The sequence below is a fragment of the Haliaeetus albicilla genome, chromosome 31 (assembly GCF_947461875.1).
Source record: "Haliaeetus albicilla chromosome 31, bHalAlb1.1, whole genome shotgun sequence".
NCBI classification, from domain to species: Eukaryota; Metazoa; Chordata; class Aves; order Accipitriformes; family Accipitridae; genus Haliaeetus; species Haliaeetus albicilla.
In genome coordinates this window covers 363,786-381,999 of record NC_091513.1, presented here as the reverse complement: position 1 = coordinate 381,999, position 18,214 = coordinate 363,786, and the positions used below count along the sequence as shown (strand labels likewise).

The window sequence follows — 18,214 nt, the reverse complement described above, 5'->3', positions numbered from 1 at the left end:
GAGGGTTGGTCACCGCATTGTTGGCGTCTACACAACAAGGCTGCGGAGGACTGGTCACTGCAGCCCTTGGGAGTAGGTCAAAATGTTCATGGAGGTGTAGGTGACACAGCCAGGTCCATGGGGTCCAGCAAGTCACCGTGTCCATGGAAGTGAAGTTGAACCGTCCCTTAGTTGAGCTAAAAGAACCACCACGGAGCCTGAAGATGACCCACCGATGGGCAAGGGGACACCAACTGGCAACCATGGGTGGACGAGAAGGTCTCCAGGTCCATGCGGAGCGCGGCCGCTGCCACCGCACGCAAGAAACTGGCACCCGTCACCATCACACCCGTGTCACCCGTGTCCCCTGTGTCACCCAGGGCGATGCCACCCAACTGGGGTCACCCAGGGCGCTGCCACCCACAGCGCTGCCACTCCGCGTGTCAACCGGGGCCACCGACCGTGTCACCCAGGGCAATGCCACCACTTGTGTCACCCCCCCCCAACCGGGGGGACCACCCTGGACACGGTGGTCCCAGGGCAGTGAGGACATCTGGGAGGGGATGGAGGATGGCACGTCCCCTCCCTGCCCCTGTAAACTGGGGGGGGGGGGGGTCAGGAGGTCCTGGGTGGCCCTGAGCAGTGGGTGGCAGGCCCAGGCTGGCACCGGCTAATTAGGTAATTGGCGCTAATTACGCTGCAGATGGGAGCTGAGGAACTGGGAGAACTGGTCGGACCAAGCCCCAGCCCCCAGCGCTGTGCTAACGTCATCACCCCCCCCTCCTCCGCCTTCTCCATGGGCCTCTGGGGCCCCTCACATGCTTCCCCACGGGTGTCCCCCCCCCATGTCTCGACTTGTGCCCCCCCCCGTGTCCCCCCTTGTGTCCCCACACCCCCTCGTGTTTCTCCGTGTCACCTCGTGTGCCCCACGTCCCCTCATGTCCCCCCCCCCCACATCCCCCCCATGGGCTCCTGGGTCCTCCACATCCCCCCACGTCCCGCCATGCCCCCTCCAATGTCCCTTCACGGTCCCGCGTGTCCCCTCAACCTGTCCCCATGCCCCCTCATGAGCTCCCTGTCCCCTCACGTGCCCCCTGTGTCCCTTCACGTCCCCTTGGGCACCCCATGTCACCCCCCCCACAAGACCACGAGCTCTCCTCTTCCCTCACGTGTCCCCTGTCCCCACCCAGGATCTCCGTTCCTCTTGGGAGACGCCGTGTCCCCTCGCAAAGTCCCCCAGTCCCCTCATGTCCCCATGGATGGGATCCTCATGGGTGGGATCTTGGTGGACCTTCACGGCCGAGGATGTCTATAGAGCAGATCCCCATGGATGGGATCCCCACAGATGTGATCTTGGTGGACCTTCATGGCCAAGGATGATCCCCATGGGTGGGATCTCAGTGGACCAGATCTCCACGGCTGTTGGTGTCTGTAGGGTGGATCCCCACGGGCGGCATCCCCAAGGATGGGATCCCCGTGGTTTGAAGCCCTGCGGATTTGACCTCCATGTCCTCCGGGATCACCATATCCTCCCCCTTCATGGGCGGCATCTCCCTGGACAGGATCCCAGTGGATGAGATCTCTGCCCACCACATCTCTCCACCGGGATCACCATGGATGGGACATCCACAGATGATCTCCGCAGCTGACCACTCCACGGACAAGATCTCCCCAGGCAGGATCCCCGTAGCTGAGAACAACATGGACCAGGCCTCCATGGATGGGATTTCCACGGACTAAATCTCCACGGATGGGATCTTAGTGGACCGGACATCCTGGTGGACAGGATCCTGGTGGAAGGGATCTCTGTGGACGGGATCTTTGTGGACCAGATCTCCATGGGAGAAGATCACCGGGAACAGGAGGCTGGTGGATTAGCTCTCCATAGACCAGACCTCCATGGGTTGGGATCTCCACCGGGTGGCATCCTGGTAGATGAGACCGCCACGGGCCAGGCCTCCACAGATGGGCTTCCCAAGGCCACAACCTCTTCGTTGAGGATCTCCACAGACCAGATCGCCATGGATCTCCTGGGATAGCTGCCCTTCCAGGAGCTCCAGCTTTACCTCCAGGTTTAGGACCAAACCCAGCCCCAGGCTTCCTCTTGCCACCAGCAGAGAGCGAGATCAGCAGCTCCAAACCGTGATTCATCCCAACCCGGCCTTTCCTTTCATCAGGACTCAGCTCCTGGGCTTCTCCGCCCTTAATTGCTCGTCAGGCTGTTAATTGCCTTGAGCTGCTCCCAGCCTCGTCTCCTCTCCCTGCCCTGCCGAAGGGGCCATTGGAGAGGCACAGAGTTGCCTTCAAAGCCACCCCTGGAGCTCCTGCACCCACGTGGCAGCTCTGGTCCCACCAAAGTGGAGGTTGGCCAGGCTAGGGTGGCTTTAGAGGACCCATCGGTGTCCAAAAATCCTTCCGAGACCTTCCCACTGCAGGACGTGCCGGACCTCAAGCACGGCTCTCCAAGACGAGAAGAACCATCGGCGAAGATGTTTTGAACCTTCTGGAAAGAGGTGCCGGGGTGGGGGCTGACGAGCGCCGCTGAGCTCAGCGAAAATTTCGGCCCACCGGCCCGGAGCTTGGCTCACATCCCGGCACACGCAAGCGAAATCCGCCCCGGGAAGGGCCGGGAGACGCCGGGGTCCTCGGCTGGTGTCACCACCCTTGGGGTGGAGATGCCCCAGGTGGCCTTGGGGACGGTGGGTGACATTGATTGTAGTTGGGTCACCCTCTCCGGGCGCTTCCAACCTTGGAGATCCTCCGTGTTCTTGGGGCTGGGGGAGCGAGGAAGAGGAGGTGACGCATCTCCAGGGTTGGGGCCAGTGTCCAGCTTTGGGGGGGGACACACGGACGAGTGACACCCCCATCCCCGATGTCCCCTTGACTCACCAGAAGCGACTCGCAGGGCTCAGCCGGGTTGGCAGCGGGACGGGACCTCGCCCATCGTTCACCCACATCCGCGGCGTTACTCATCTGAGTAACTACCTACTCAAAGGAAGGTCCCCAAGGACCTTCAGGGGCCGCATCCCCCACCCTGGAGCCACGAGGGTCCCCTCCTCGGAGGTGACATGGTGGGTTGGGAGCACGCCTGCCCCCGCGCACGCGTGGGGAAGCGTGTGCGCACGCGTGTGCGCGTAACGTGATGTCTACCCGGCTGGTTGTGTGGAGGAGGTGGGTGGATGGACAGCTAGGTGGGTGGGTGGATGGGCAGATGGAGGGGTGGACAGAGGGATGGACATGTAGAGGGAAGGATGGACAGATGGATGGACAACTAGATGGAGAGGTAGATGGTTGGATGGACGGATGGATGGACAGCTAGATGGAGAGATAGATGGAGGGATGGACAGATGGATGGACAGCTAGATGGAGAGATAGATGGAGGGATGGACAGATGGATGGACAGCTAGATCAAGGCATGGACAGATGGATGGACAGCTAGCTGGAGGCTTCAACAGAGGGATGGACAGATGGATGGACAACTAGATCAAGAGATGGACAGATGGATAGACAGAGGGATGGAAAGCTAGCTGGAGGGATGGACAACTAGATGGAGGGATGGACAGATGGATGGACAACTAGATGGAGGAATAGATGGAGGGATGGACAGATGGATGGACAGCTAGATCAAGGGATGGACAGCTAGATAGTAGATAGATGGACAGATGGAGGGATGGACAGATGGATGGACAGCTAGATCAAGGGATGGACAGCTAGATAGTAGATAGATGGACAGATGGAGGGATGGACAGATAGATGAAGGGATGGAGGGATGGACAACTAGATGAACAGCTAGAGGGAGGGATGGACAGATGGATGGACAGCTAGATGGAGGAATAGAAGGACAGATGGAGGGGTGGACAGAGGGATGGACAGAAAGATGGAGGGATGGATGGATGGAGGAATGGATCGATAGATGGATGGACAGATAAATAGGACAGACAGACAGACAGCTATCCAGCTCACTGGAAGGATGGCAAGACAGTCAGATGGTAAGACACCTCTACAGCTGGACGGACAGATGGACAGACGAGGGAATACGGTGGAGATGAACAGATAGAGATGAGGGGACAAGAGGTGTGAGTGGATAGACTGGCTGACTGCAGACGGACAGACAGATGGGCTGATGGACAAAGGGATGGCAAGATGAACGGCAGATGGACGGATGGGGCAGAGAGATGGACGGAGGGACATCTGTGGGACAGACAGACTGGCAGTCAGATGGACAGACAGATGGATGGATGGGCCGATGGCCAGATAGATGGATGGACAGACAGACAGACATAGTTGGAAGGACAGGTGGACAGACAGAAAGATACGTGGATGGGGGGACAGACAGCTGGACGGACTTACAGTCGGATGCCCCGACCGATGGCCAGACAGGTAGACAGCTGGGTGGACAGACGGATGGTCAGACTTACAGTCAGGTGGACAGGGAGATGGAAGGATGGACAGGCAGGTGGGAGGACGGACAGACAGACATCCGGACAGACTTCCAGTTGCTTGGACAGACAGACAGATGGCTGGACAGACAGGTAGGCAGCCGGATCAGCGGACAGACAGACGGATGGCTGGCCAGGCAGAGCGGACAGCCGGCTGGGCGGACTTACGACCAGCCGGCCGGGTGGACGGCCAGACGGACAGACAGACAGACGGCTGGCCGGGCAACCTTACGGCCGGCTAAGCGGCCGGCAGAACGGGCAGCGGACGAGCAGGAGGCAACCCCATCCCATTTCCCAACACCCAAGGGGTTGGGTCATCACCCTGACACCCCCATCCTGCCCTGGGGGTGGGAAGGGACCCCCCCAATTCACCCCAGGACATGGGGAGGGGTCAGCCCTGTTTTGGGGACTCCTCACCCCCCCCCCGTGTCCGGGGTGGTTCCGATGATAGGAGAAGCGGGCTTTTCCCGTTTGCCGAGGATCCCGTCGGCGTTTCCTTTGGGACATCAAAGCCCTAATCGTTCTCCCGGGGACGGGGAGACACCCACGGGCCACGCTCGCCCCGCTACCGCGCCGACCGGTCGCCCAACCGCTCTTGACTCACCCCGCCGGAGACACGGCCTACTTTTCACCCCGGGTATAAATATCCCCAAGCCACCGGCTCTCAGCTTCCCGACACGCCGAGCCGGCCCCGTCCTTCTCCTCCGGCAGGTGAGTCCATCCCCAAAGGCCAGGACCACGGGTGTCGCGACCAGGGATGGATGTCGCGACGAGGGATGGATGCTGCGGGGCGGCGTGGGAAACAGGCATCCGGGGATTCCCCATCTCTCGGTGGATGTTTCCCACGGGTTGGATCCATCCGGCCCCAGGCGCTCAGCCCACGTGGGGTGGCTCTGGTTTGGATGGGTTTAGGTGGGAATGCCCTCCGTATCCCAGTTTAGCTCGGATCTCCCAGTTTCGTGGAGATGGGGTGGGAGGTGGTCCTTCCTGAGCTCGTGTAGGTGGGTTTGGTGGAACTCAACCAAAACAGGGTGGAGAAGAGGGTCCAAGACCACCCCAAGGTCTGTAAGGGGGAAGGTGCACCAAAACACCACCAGCATCTTGGCGATGTCGCCTCCATCCCACACGGGAGGCAGAAGGACACCGCCGAGGACCTTCCCCGTAGTCCCCACGTTGGCGTCGACCACCCCGGAGCTGATCCAGTTTGGTTTTTCTGCCCCAGGAATGGCTCATGATGGGCGCGGGGCCTTCAGCTTCATCCCCATCTTCATCCTCGCAGCCGGAGTGGTGTTGACCGCCCTGCCGCCGGCGCGAGCTCAGGTGAAGGGCAACGAAGGCAACGAGCGTAAGTCAACCCCGTGGCTGAGGAGGGAGGGATGGAGCCACCACGGGTGTTTCACGGGGACCTTGTAGGGGACTGTGTCCGATGGGATGGGATGGGATGGGATGGGATGGGATGGGATGGGATGGGATGGGAAGGGATGGGATGGGATGGGGAGATCTCTTCTCTTGGCTGATGGGAATCTTGCCTACGGGAAGGTTTGGGCAAGGCCCTACGGTTACGAAACCTGTTTTGGTTTCGAGCTGAGAGAAAGCAATCCCCTTGACGTGGGAAAACGGGGCCCGTAAGAGATGCAGAGGAAAATCCCCGCATCCTGTTGGAGGCGCTGGGATCGCCGGGATCACTTCTTTCCCTCCTCTGGAAGTTTGCACGGGGATTTCTGTTACAGCCGCAAAAAGGAGGAGACAAAAAGTGTCACCCGGGGTGATGGAAAGAAAGGAGAGACTTAATCCCAACGGGAGCATCCCTTTCCTTTCTTCTGGCCTCCAAAATGATGCTCTGCCAAAGGAGAACCCAAATGGATGGGTCTCTGGGTGGAAAGAGGAGTCCCGTGATTTCTGACCGTTGGATGCAAAGACCTCGGATCTGACCTGATCTCGGTGCCTCTTAACCCAAATCCGTGTCCCCAGAGCTGAATCCGAAACGCCCAGGTCCTGCGGAGAAGGAACAAGGTCATGTCCAAACACAATGGCTCGACAATTTGCCCCGTGACTGTCCGAGAACTGTTTTCTTGGGGGCAGATCTTTGGGATGGAGGTACCATCACCTCGGTTGGAGCTCTCTGGTTGCCAGTAGCCTCTGGAAATCCAGGGGATGGATTCCACCACAGGGCAGGATCCACCATCTCACGTTGCCTCTGCCGATTGGCCTTTGTTGATGGATACCCCTCCACCACGGGAGCTCGGGGAAGCTGCTGAGATGCCTTCAAGGAGCTTGGTGGAATCTAAACCCACTGGTTGGTCTCTGAAGGCTCAAGAACGGCCCTTGGGATGACCAGGGATGCTTCCCCGATGAGCATTTGCAGGAGGATGGTTCCCACCCTTCGACTTTTGGCAGCGTTGCCGGGACCGGATAGTGGCAAATTCCAGGCGGCTTGAAATTCGGGCGTCACCCATGGTCACCTGTCACAGGCTGCAATTCCCACCAGCACAAACCAGTCCCACTGGTAAATTCCAATGTCCCAACCTTCAGCGGAAGGCGATTGCAGATGCCGTGGACCGGAGCCACCTTGCACGCGCCGCGATCAATGCAGCTCTTCGCCGAGGTGGTCAACGCTTGGACTCGCGACTTCTCCCCCACATTAGCCAAAAATGTCTGGGATGCCCCAGACCACGGCGTGGAGAACTTGGCCCCAAAACCTGTGAGGACACCTCAGAGAACAAGGACTTGGTATCTCCCATTTGAAAGTCCTACTGCGTGTTTTTGAGGTGGGAGAGAGGTCTTTTTCTTGAAAAAAACACCTTTTTTGAACTGATTATCCTTTTTTTTAAAAAAAACAAAACTTGTCTGTTCCCACTTGGACACAACTGAGCATCAGGGGTCTTCTCCAGTGACCTTGAGGGTCCCGAGCACGTCGCAAGGCTTTGGACTCCCATTGGGTGGTCACCCGAGCGGAGCTGCCCTTAAGGTGGTCATGGCCTCAAGACGGTCACCCTGCAAACCTCATTTATGATAAATACCCTAACGAGGGGAGGGGCAACGTCATCTCGTAAACGCCTGGCGTTGGATGGGGTGGGATTGCCTCTCAGAACGGTCCCTTCCTCTCCTCGAGGACCAGCGACGTTGGGTAACTCCAGCAGACGCCCATCTGCAGCCACCTAAAGCCAAGGGAGATGCTTCCACAGCGACTAAAAGCCAAGGGAGATGCCTCCAGAGATGGGAAAAATTGGGAGATCCATGTCAGAAATGGGGCGCTTCTAGCGATGAGACCCTTTTTCTATGATCTAACCCAAAAAAAAACCCCCCTAAACCAAGTTGACGGCGCTCACCCTTCCTTCTCAAATCAACCTGACGGGGACGGAGACGTCTCAGCTCCAGCGTTGACGTAAGGACTCGCATTCCCGAGGAAATTCCTCTTATCGTTTCTCCCCGCGTCAGGGCTTCTCCTGCTTGTGTTGATGCAACCATCTCCTACCCCGGCCCTAACTAGGAGTTCTGGGTACATGAGCCATCCGGGAGGTAGGATGCTTTTCGAGCTGGTCCTACAGGCTTTCTCACCGACCGAGGACGAAGCCATCAGCTCTTTTAGATCTGCGTCAGCTTCCTTTTTGGAGTCCAATCTCGGGCTGGGAGGAATCGTAGAGGTGGAACGGATGCCCCTCCCAGAGGCACATGGCGAAACCGGCGGAGATAAGTGGCTCCTGGTGACTTCCCGAACGCTCGGTGATTTCCAGGACACCTCATTGTCACGATCCGGCAAGACAAACCGGTCCCAAAGGGGTCTCCTCGTGGGAGTTCCCACCTCCAGTCCTCTGCCTGGGAGGAGTGGTCAGGTCATGGAGTCATGGGGCTCCATCAAATGGCACCAGGAGAAAACAGACCTTCGAGGATTGATTCAAGTCTTGGCTACAAATGGTTGGATTTCACCTGCTCCCCAAATCAACCCCCCCCAAAAAAAGTCCTTCAACCCTTTTTCACCAAAAAAAAAAAAAGCCCAGTAGGCAGATAGATGACTCAGTAAATGAAAAAAAGCGTATTTTTAGGTTTTTAAGGTGATTATGAGTGTTCCGATGGGAGTTTAAGATTGAAAAATAGAGACTTTTTCCCTTTCCCCTTTTCAAAGACACCCTTTTTTTTTTTTTTGCAACGTTTCGCCTTCTTTTCAACCCAAAAGGGCAGGTGTCTTTCTTCGGAAGACTTGGCGGCTGCCTACAACGCGTTGACGGTGCCCTTTGGTGCTCTGTGTTTCAGTGCCGGAGGAGGACGAGTCCCGGATCATCGGTGGGAAACCCTGCTCCATCAACCAACGACCTTTCCAAGTTGCCCTTATCAAGAGGGGTCAAATTCTCTGCGGGGGAAGCTTGATAGATGCCCAATGGGTCTTGACAGCCGCCCACTGCAGGCAGCCAATCAGGTAAGCCGGTTCCGTGCTCACGTGCCCCATGGCTTCCTGGGAAACAACGTCTCCTCGCCCAGGTCTCCTCAAGGACCGAGGGGGAGAGGTGGGTCCCCTGGGGTCGGTGCCTTCAGGTTTCGTGCCCAGATGTTGGCACTTCTGGAAGGCGACGCTTGCTTCCGCGTGGTGATATCCGGAGAAAGATGCCCCAGATGTTGGCATCTCCAGAGTTTTGTCGTCTCCAGATGTGAACGCCTCCAGATCTCGGTGTCCAGAAGTTGGTCATACTGAACCTGGTACCTCCAGGGGTTGGTAGCTCCAGAGAGAGGTACCAGAGGTATCCAGAGGTTGGTACGTCCAGATATTTGTAGCCCAGATGTTACCTCCAGAGTGGCCGGTGTCCCATGACCAGTAGCTCTAGACGTTGATGGGTATCTCCAGATGTTAGCATCTGGACGGCGATGCTTCTAGAGGGGAATCAAGGCACAGTCGTCCTCCGCGTGGAGACTGGAGGAGCTGATGGGTCCTTCACAGGGTGACAACCTCCAGCTCCAAAATCCTAAGGGAACCAAGCTCTTCCCCCCTCAACTTTGAGGTCCGGTCACCCCCTTTTTCCAGGTGACGCCACTAAGCGGAGCAGGTTCCCCCTCAGCCAAGGTTGGCCAGTTTCTCCGCAAGGTCCCGTGAGAGGAAGCTGGATGTTTTGGAGGGGAAATCATGGGAGGAAAAAAAAAAAAAAAAAAAAAGTCGGTGAGAAGTTGGGCTGAGGGCAACATCGTCGAGACGTTGCAGGTGGGCCTCCTGGAGTCGGGAAGATGAAGTTAAGAGATGCAACTGTTTCCCATGAAGGTGGCCCCAGGGTATCTGAGCCATCAAAGAGCTCTTGGAGAAGAGCTGGTTCATGAATCCTCAAGGCATGAGCGTATTTTCCTGGTCTCCTCCCCCAGGGAAATGGGATACGGTGGTCCCACCGCCGGATCACCTTAACTCTGCCCGCTGAATGCGGAGAAACTTCAATGGCCACATCTCCATCATCTCCTTGCCGGCCAACCCTTGAGGCCAAGGTTTTATTTGTCTCCTCTGGAGGTACCAGCACTGATTTCTTGATCTTCTTCCCCGGGCAGGGACCTTAGGGTGTTAATCGGGACGGACACGTTACGGGACGGAACGGGGCAAGTGAGGTTGATTTCAAAGCTCCAGGTCCATCCAGCCTACAACCCCCGCAAGAACGACAACGACTTCATGCTCCTGAGGTTGAACAAACCCGTTCAGTTCAGCAACAGCATCAAGAAGATCCGATTAGCTACGAGGTGTCCCATGGACGGGATGAGGTGCAGCGTCTCTGGTTGGGGCACGACCAAGTCCCCTGGAGGTACTGGTTCCCGGTGGAGATCGCGGTGGAAGAGGTGGGATGGTGGGTGGAGGGAATTGGGCAGGGGAAAGGGCTCGCCAAGGAGATTGGGTGGCTTTCTCAGCTGGGAAAGTGGGATAAGGTCTTCCCTGACCTCACCTTAACTCTGCCCAGGGAGCGGCTCCCCACGGAGAATGACGTCTAGTTGGGTTTTCCCGTCGGGGTTGGGGTTTTCCCGTCGGGGTTGGGGTTTTCCCGTCAGGGTTGGGGTTTTCCCTTCGGGGTTGGGCTTTCCCTTTGGGGTTGGGCTTTCCCTTTGGGGTTGAGTTTTTCCCTTTGGGGTTGAATTTTCCCTTCGGGGTTGGGGTTTCCTTCTGGGGTTGGGGTTTTCCCGTCGGGGTTGGGGTTTTCCCATCGGGGATGGGGTTTTCCCATCGGGGTTGGGGTTTTCCCATCAGGGTTGAGTTCTCCCTTCAGGGTTGGGTTCTCCCTTCGGGGTTGGGTTCTCCCTTCGGGGTTGGGTTCTTCCTTCGGGGTTGGGTTCTTCCTTCGGGGTTGAGTTTTTTCCTTCGGGGTTGAGTTCTCCCTTTGGGGTTGGGGTTTCCCTTTGGGGTTGAGTTTTTCCCTTCACGGTTGGGGTTTTCCCCTTGGGGTTTAGTTTTTCCCCTTGGGGTTGAGTTTTCCCTTTGGGGTTGAGTTTTCCCTTTGGGGTTGGGGTTTTCCCTTTGGGGTTGGGGTTTTCCCTTTGGGGTTGGGGTTTCCCGTCGGGGTTGGGGTTTTCCCGTCAGGGTTGAGTTTTTCCCTTCGGGGTTGAGCTCTCCCTTCAGGGTTGAGTTTTCCCCTTGGGGTTGGGTTTTCCCTTCAGGGTTGGGTTTTCCCCTTGGGGTTGAGTCTTTCCCTTCGGGGTTGAGTCTTTCCCTTCAGGGTTGGGTTTTCCCTTCGGAGTTGAGTTTTCCCTTCGGGGTTGAGTTCTCCCTTCAGGGTTGAGTTTTTTCCTTCCGGGTTGAGTTTTTTCCTTCCGGGTTGAGTTCTCCCTTCGGGGTTGGGTTTTCCCCTTGGGGCTGAGTTTTTTCCTTCGGGGTTGAGTTTTTCCCTTCAGGGTTGGGGTTTCCCCTTCAGGGTTTAGTTTTTCCCTTTGGGGTTGAGTTTTTCCCTTCGGGATTGGGATTTCCTTCGTGTCGACCTCCCCACTTCTGATGGAGGCATCTCCATCATCCACCTCCCAAAGAACCCTACCAAAAGCGTAATGAGGTCTGCTCGGGCCTCGGCATTAGGGGGCTGCCCCTTCTCACCATGTCCCTCTCCATCCCCACCTTGTCGTGCAGCGTATCTGCCCAAAAATTTGCAGTGCGCCGCCATCCAAACCTTTGGGAAGGACAAATGCGCCAGAGCCTACGGGAACGCCATCACCCCCAACATGTTCTGCGCCGGCGTGCCCCAGGGGGGCATCGATTCCTGCCAGGTAAGAGGAAATCACGGGGGGTGACGTCCCTTTAGCCACCTCCCAGGTTGCTGCTGGGGAAAAGAGGGTTTTGGTGTGGCTTTGGGTTCAAAACCAAGGTGAGATGAGTCCACGCAAATCTTGGGTTCCTTCAACCCAAGCCATAAAACCAGGGAAGGGTCATGGCACGTTGACGGGCTCGTGAAAGGTTTGGGTTGCCACCAAAAACCTTCTCCTTGAACCATGATGCTGGGTCACGGCATGTTGACGGGCTCATGCAAGGTTTGGGTTGCCACCAACGACCTTCTGGAGCCATGACGCTGGGTTACGGCACATTGACGGGATCGTGCAAGGTTTGGATTCCCACCACTGACCTTCTGCTTGAGCCATGATGCTGGGTCACGGCATGTTGACGGGCTCGTGCGAGGTTTGGGTTCCCAACAACAACCTTCTTGAGCCATGATGCTGGGTCACGGCACGTTGAAAGGCTCTTGCGAGGTTTGGGTTGCCACCAAAAACCTTCTCCTTGAACCATGATGCTGGGTCACGGCATGTTGACGGGCTCGTGCAAGGTTTGGGTTGCCACCAAAAACCTTCTCCTTGAACCATGATGCTGGGTCACGGCATGTTGACGGGCTCGTGCAAGGTTTGGGTTGCCACCAACGACCTTCTTGAGCCATGACACCGGGTCACGGCACGTTGAAAGGCTCTTGCGAGGTTTGGGTTGCCACCAAAAACCTTCTCCTTGAGCCATGACGCTGGGTCACGGCACGTTGAAAGGCTCTTGCGAGGTTTGGGTTGCCACCAAAAACCTTCTCCTTGAACCATGATGCTGGGTCACGGCATGTTGACGGGCTCGTGCAAGGTTTGGGTTGCCACCAACGACCTTCTTGAGCCATGACTCCGGGTCACTACACGTTGAAAGGCTCTTACGAGGTTTGGGTTGCCACCAAAAACCTTCTCCTTGAGCCATGACGCTGGGTCACGGCATGTTGACAGGTGTATGCAAGGTTTGGGTTCCCACCAATGACCTTCTTGAGCCATGACGCTGGGTCACGGCATGTTGACGGGTGTATGCAAGGTTTGGGTTCCCACCACTGACCTTCTGCTTGAGCCATGATGCTGGGTCATGGCACATTGACGGGCTCGTGCGAGGTCTGGGTTCCCACCAAAAACCTTCTCCTTGAGCCATGACGCTGGGTCACAGCACATTGACGGGCTCGTGCAAGGTTTGGGTTCCCACCAACAACCTTCTGCTTGAGCCATGATGCTGGGTCATGGCACGTTGACGGGCTCGTGCAAGGTTTGGGTTGCCACCAAAAACCTTCTCCTTGAACCATGATGCTGGGTCACAGCACGTTGACGGGCTCGTGCAAGGTTTGGGTTGCCACCAACGACCTTCTTGAGCCATGACACCGGGTCACGGCACGTTGAAAGGCTCTTGCGAGGTTTGGGTTGCCACCAAAAACCTTCTGCTTGAACCATGATGCTGGGTCATGGCACGTTGACGGGCTCGTGCGAGGTTTGGGTTCCCACCAAAAACCTTCTCCTTGAACCATGATGCTGGGTCATGGCACGTTGACGGGCTCATGCGAGGTCTGGGTTCCCACCAAAAACCTTCTTGAACCATGATGCTGGGTCATGGCATGTTGACGGGCTCATGCGAGGTTTGGGTTCCCACCAAAAACCTTCTGCTTGAGCCATGATGCTGGGTCACAGCATGTTGATGGGCTCGTGCGAGGTCTGGGTTCCCACCAAAAACCTTCTCCTTGAGCCATGACACTGGGTCACGGCACATTGACAGGCTCGTGCAAGGTTTGGGTACCCACCAACAACCTTCTCCTTGAGCCATGACGCTGGGTCACGGCACATTGACGGTCTCGCGCAAACCTTGGGTTCCTCCACCATTATCTCCAACCCCACCCATAAAACCAGGGAAGAGCCACGGCACGTAGAGGGACTCACCCAAGGTCCGTGCCCCAAAATTGAGACCCACCACGTGCCCTCCCCCCCCCCCAGGGTGACTCCGGTGGCCCCCTCGTGTGCAACGGGATGCTGCAAGGGGTGGTCTCGTGGGGCATGGCCGTCTGCGGGCGCCGAGGACAACCCGGCGTCTACTCCAACGTCTGCCGAGCCGTGCCTTGGATCAGAAAATGCATCGGGAGGCAGTGAGATTTTCGGCTCCACCACCGCCACGAGGGATTTCCCCCCCCCCAAACCCCCCCATTTATTGTGGGTGGGGGGCAGGAGGGGGAAAAAAAAAAAAATTTCCCAGAATGCACTTGGGAAACGGCGAGATTTGGGTTGGAAAAATAAAGGAAAAGAGCGAAAACGGAGAGATGGAGTCGTGGAGGGGGTTGGGGGGGGCGGGGCTGAGGGGTTGATGGGAAAACCACACCCCCAACCAGTTGGACCTGTCGTGCTCGGCACTGGGTAAACTGGATTTGGGGGGTGCAGTGGGAATTGGGGGCACTGGGAGCGCTGGGGAGGGGGGGTCAGTGGGAATTGGGGGGGTAACTGGGAGCACTGGGGAGTGGGAGTCAGTGGGAATTGGGGGTAACTGGATTTTGGGGGGGCAGTGGGAATTGGAGGCACTGGGAGCGCTGGGGAGGGGGGGTCAGTGGGAATTGGGGGGGTAACTGGGAGCACTGGGGAGTGGGGGTCAGTGGGAATTGGGGGGGTAACTGGATTCGAGGGGGCAGCTGGAATTGGGGGCACTGGGAGCACTGGGGATGGGGGTCAGTGGGAATTGGGGGGGTAACTGGGAGCACTGGGGAGTGGGAGTAAGTGGGAATTGGGGGTAACTGGATTTTGGGGGGGGCAGTGGGAATTGGAGGCACTGGGAGCACTGGGGACGGGGGTCAGTGGGAATTGGGGGGGTAACTGGGAGCACTGGGGAGTGGGAGTCAGTGGGAATTGGGGGTAACTGGATTTTGGGGGGGGCAGTGGGAATTGGAGGCACTGGGAGCACTGGGGACGGGGGTCAGTGGGAATTGGGGGGGTAACTGGGAGCACTGGGGAGTGGGGGTCAGTGGGAATTGGGGGTAACTGGATTTGAGGGGGCAGTGGGAATTGGGGGGGTAACTGGGAGCACTGGGGAGTGGGGGTCAGTGGGAATTGGGGGTAACTGGATTTGAGGGGGCAGCGGGAATTGGGGGGGTAACTGGGAGCACTGGGGAGTGGGCGTCAACGGGAATTGGGGGGAACTGGATTTTGGGTGGGGCAGTGGGAACTGGGGGAACTGGGAGCGCTGGGGAGGGGGGTCAGTGGGAATTAGGGGGGGTAACTGGGAGCACTGGGGAGTGGATGTCAGCGGAATTGGGGGTAACTGGATTTTGGGGGGGGCAGTGGGAATTGGGGGCACTGGGAGCGCCGGCGAGTGGGGGTCAGTGGGAATTGGGAGTGACTGGGAGCACTGGGGAGTGTCAGTGGGAATTGGGAGGGGTAACTGGGAGCACTGGGGAGCGGGGCTCAGCGGGAATTGGGGGGGGTAACTGGATTTTGGGGGGGTCAGTGGGAATTGGGGGCACTGGGAGCACTGGGGAGTGGGGGTCAGCGGGAATTGGGGGGAACTGGATTTGGGGGAGGGCAGGGAACCAACCATTTAATGAGCGACCCGGCTGGATTTCCCTCATTAGTGTTAACGAGAAACCCCCCCTCCTCCGTTTACAACGAGACACGGGTTCCTCCTCCCCACCTTACACCGGGGAAAGGGCCTAATTAATAAAACTAATTAATGGAGTTAATTAATCCCGGGCCAAATCCCCGTACACCTAGAGGAGCCGGGAGCTTTCTTCTCCCCAAATTTCCAGGCAGCTTCACGGGCCAGAGGGCCCCCGCCCTAATGAATTACTCGGTTAATTAATGAATTAATTATAGCAGGTGAGGAGCGGAGGCGGCGCTAATTAGGAGCTTCGTTGAAAGCAGCCAGGGAAGGGACGGGGAGGTGCTGGGGACACGAAGGGACCTCAGGGAAGGTCCTTCGGGGGCATCTGGAGAGGGAGACGGAAACCTCGTTAGGAGTAATTAGGCTTCTAATTAGCACCCTGCGTTTGCCATGGGTGCCCACCACCACCACGGGTGACGTCTAACCATGGGGACGAAGACGGGTGCCCAACCCAATGGGTGGCATCTTCACCTGTGATGGGTGCCCACCACCATGGGTGACATCTGACCTTGGGGACAGGCGCCCAACCCAATGGGTGGCATCTTTGTTTGTGATGGGTGCCCACCACCATGGGTGCCATCTAATGGGGACGAAGACGGGTGCCCAACCCAATGGGTGGCATCTTCACCTGTGATGGGTGCCCACCACCACGGGTGACATCTGACCTTGGGGACAGGCGCCCAACCCAATGGGTGGCTTCTGCGCTGATGATGGGTGCCCACCACCATGGGTGACATCTAATGGGGACGAAGATGGGTGCCCAACCCAATGGGTGGCACCTGCGCTGGACATGGGTGCCCACCACCATGGGTGACATCTAACCATGGGGGACAAAGACAGGCACCCAACCCAATGGGTGACATCTTCGTTTGCGATGGGTGCCCACCACCACGGGTGACATCTGACCTTGGGGACAGGCGCCCAACCCAATGGGTGGCATCTTCACCTGTGATGGGTGCCCACCACCATGGGTGCCATCTAACCATGGGGACAGGCGCCCAACCCAATGGGTGGCATCTTCGTTTGTGATGGGTGCCCACCACCATGGGTGACATCTAACCGTGGGGACAAAGACGGGTGCCCAACCCAATGGGTGGCACCTGTGCTGGAGATGGGTGCCCACCACCATGGGTGCCATCTAATGGGGACGAAGACGGGTGCCCAACCCAATGGGTGGCATCTTCACCTGTGATGGGTGCCCACCACCATGGGTGCCATCTAATGGGGACGAAGACAGGCGCCCAACCCAATGGGTGGCTTCTGCGCTGATGATGGGTGCCCACCACCATGGGTGGCATCTAACCATGGGGACAGGCGCCCAACCCAATGGGTGGCATCTTCGTTTGTGATGGGTGCCCACCACCATGGGTGACATCTAACCGTGGGGACAAAGACGGGTGCCCAACCCAATGGGTGGCACCTGTGCTGGAGATGGGTGCCCACCACCATGGGTGCCATCTAATGGGGACGAAGACGGGTGCCCAACCCAATGGGTGGCATCTTCACCTGTGATGGGTGCCCACCACCATGGGTGCCATCTAATGGGGACGAAGACAGGCACCCAACCCAATGGGTGACATCTTCGTTTGTGATGGGTGCCCACCACCATGGGTGGCATCTAACCATGGGGACAGGCGCCCAACCCAATGGGTGGCATCTTCGTTTGCGATGGGTGCCCACCACCATGGGTGACATCTAACCGTGGGGACAAAGACGGGTGCCCAACCCAATGGGTGGCACCTGTGCTGGAGATGGGTGCCCACCACCATGGGTGCCATCTAATGGGGACGAAGACGGGTGCCCAACCCAATGGGTGGCATCTTCACCTGTGATGGGTGCCCACCACCATGGGTGCCATCTAATGGGGACGAAGACAGGCGCCCAACCCAATGGGTGGCATCTTCACCTGTGATGGGTGCCCACCACCATGGGTGCCATCTAACCATGGGGACAGGCGCCCAACCCAATGGGTGGCATCTTCGTTTGTGATGGGTGCCCACCACCATGGGTGACATCTAACCGTGGGGACAAAGACGGGTGCCCAACCCAATGGGTGGCACCTGTGCTGGAGATGGGTGCCCACCACCATGGGTGCCATCTAATGGGGACGAAGACGGGTGCCCAACCCAATGGGTGGCATCTTCACCTGTGATGGGTGCCCACCACCATGGGTGCCATCTAATGGGGACGAAGACAGGCACCCAACCCAATGGGTGACATCTTCGTTTGTGATGGGTGCCCACCACCATGGGTGGCATCTAACCATGGGGACAGGCGCCCAACCCAATGGGTGGCATCTTCACCTGTGATGGGTGCCCACCTCGAGGTCCCCAAACCTGTCACCCCAGTTCGCCGGCGGGACCTGGCGGGCGCCCAAGAAAGGCGGCGACGACGACGACGACATCGCTACCCAGAATGCCGTGGGGTGGGAGGTGACACGGGACGTGGGGTGGGCCACCGAGGTCATCCCGTGTCGTCCCCCCCCGCCACAAAGATATTTGGGGGGACCCGAGACGTGTCACCGAGGACACGCCCGTGGGGGCGGAGGGATAGAGGGTGGGGCCGGGAACCGCCCTGTCAGCCCCGAGGAGCTTCCTCCTGATTTACGCCGGGAGGAAGCAACCCCGGTGACACCGGGGGGGGGCGGGGGGCAGAAATCGGGGTCACCGGCTTCTGTCCCGGCTTTTGGGGTCCCCTGAACTCTGACCCTCATTTGGGGGTCCCCTTCACCCCTGATTTGGGGGTCCCCTTCGCCCCTGATTTGGGGGGGTCCCCAAAATTCTGCCTCTCCTTTGGGGGTGCCCCATTTCTTTGTCCTTCTTGGGGGGTCCCCAAAATTCTGTCCCTAATTTAGGGGTCCCCTTTGCCCCTGATTTGGGGGTCCCCCAGTTCTCTGTTGGTCTTAGGGGGGTCCCCAAAACTCTGCCCCTCTTTTAGGGGG

General features: G+C 58.1%; 1 protein-coding gene across 1 annotated transcript; it reads left to right on the top strand.

Moving 5' to 3' along the window:
* The first annotated feature begins 4,858 nt into the window (after positions 1-4,858).
* Positions 4,859-13,936, top strand: LOC104325689 (kallikrein-14-like). Its single transcript, XM_069774691.1, has 6 exons — positions 4,859-5,129; positions 5,641-5,763; positions 8,670-8,832; positions 9,939-10,186; positions 11,491-11,627; positions 13,626-13,936. The coding sequence occupies exons 2-6, from the start codon at positions 5,643-5,645 to the stop codon at positions 13,776-13,778; spliced, it is 822 nt and encodes a 273-aa protein (XP_069630792.1). The 5' UTR covers positions 4,859-5,129; positions 5,641-5,642; the 3' UTR covers positions 13,779-13,936.
* Positions 13,937-18,214: the final 4,278 nt, after the last annotated feature.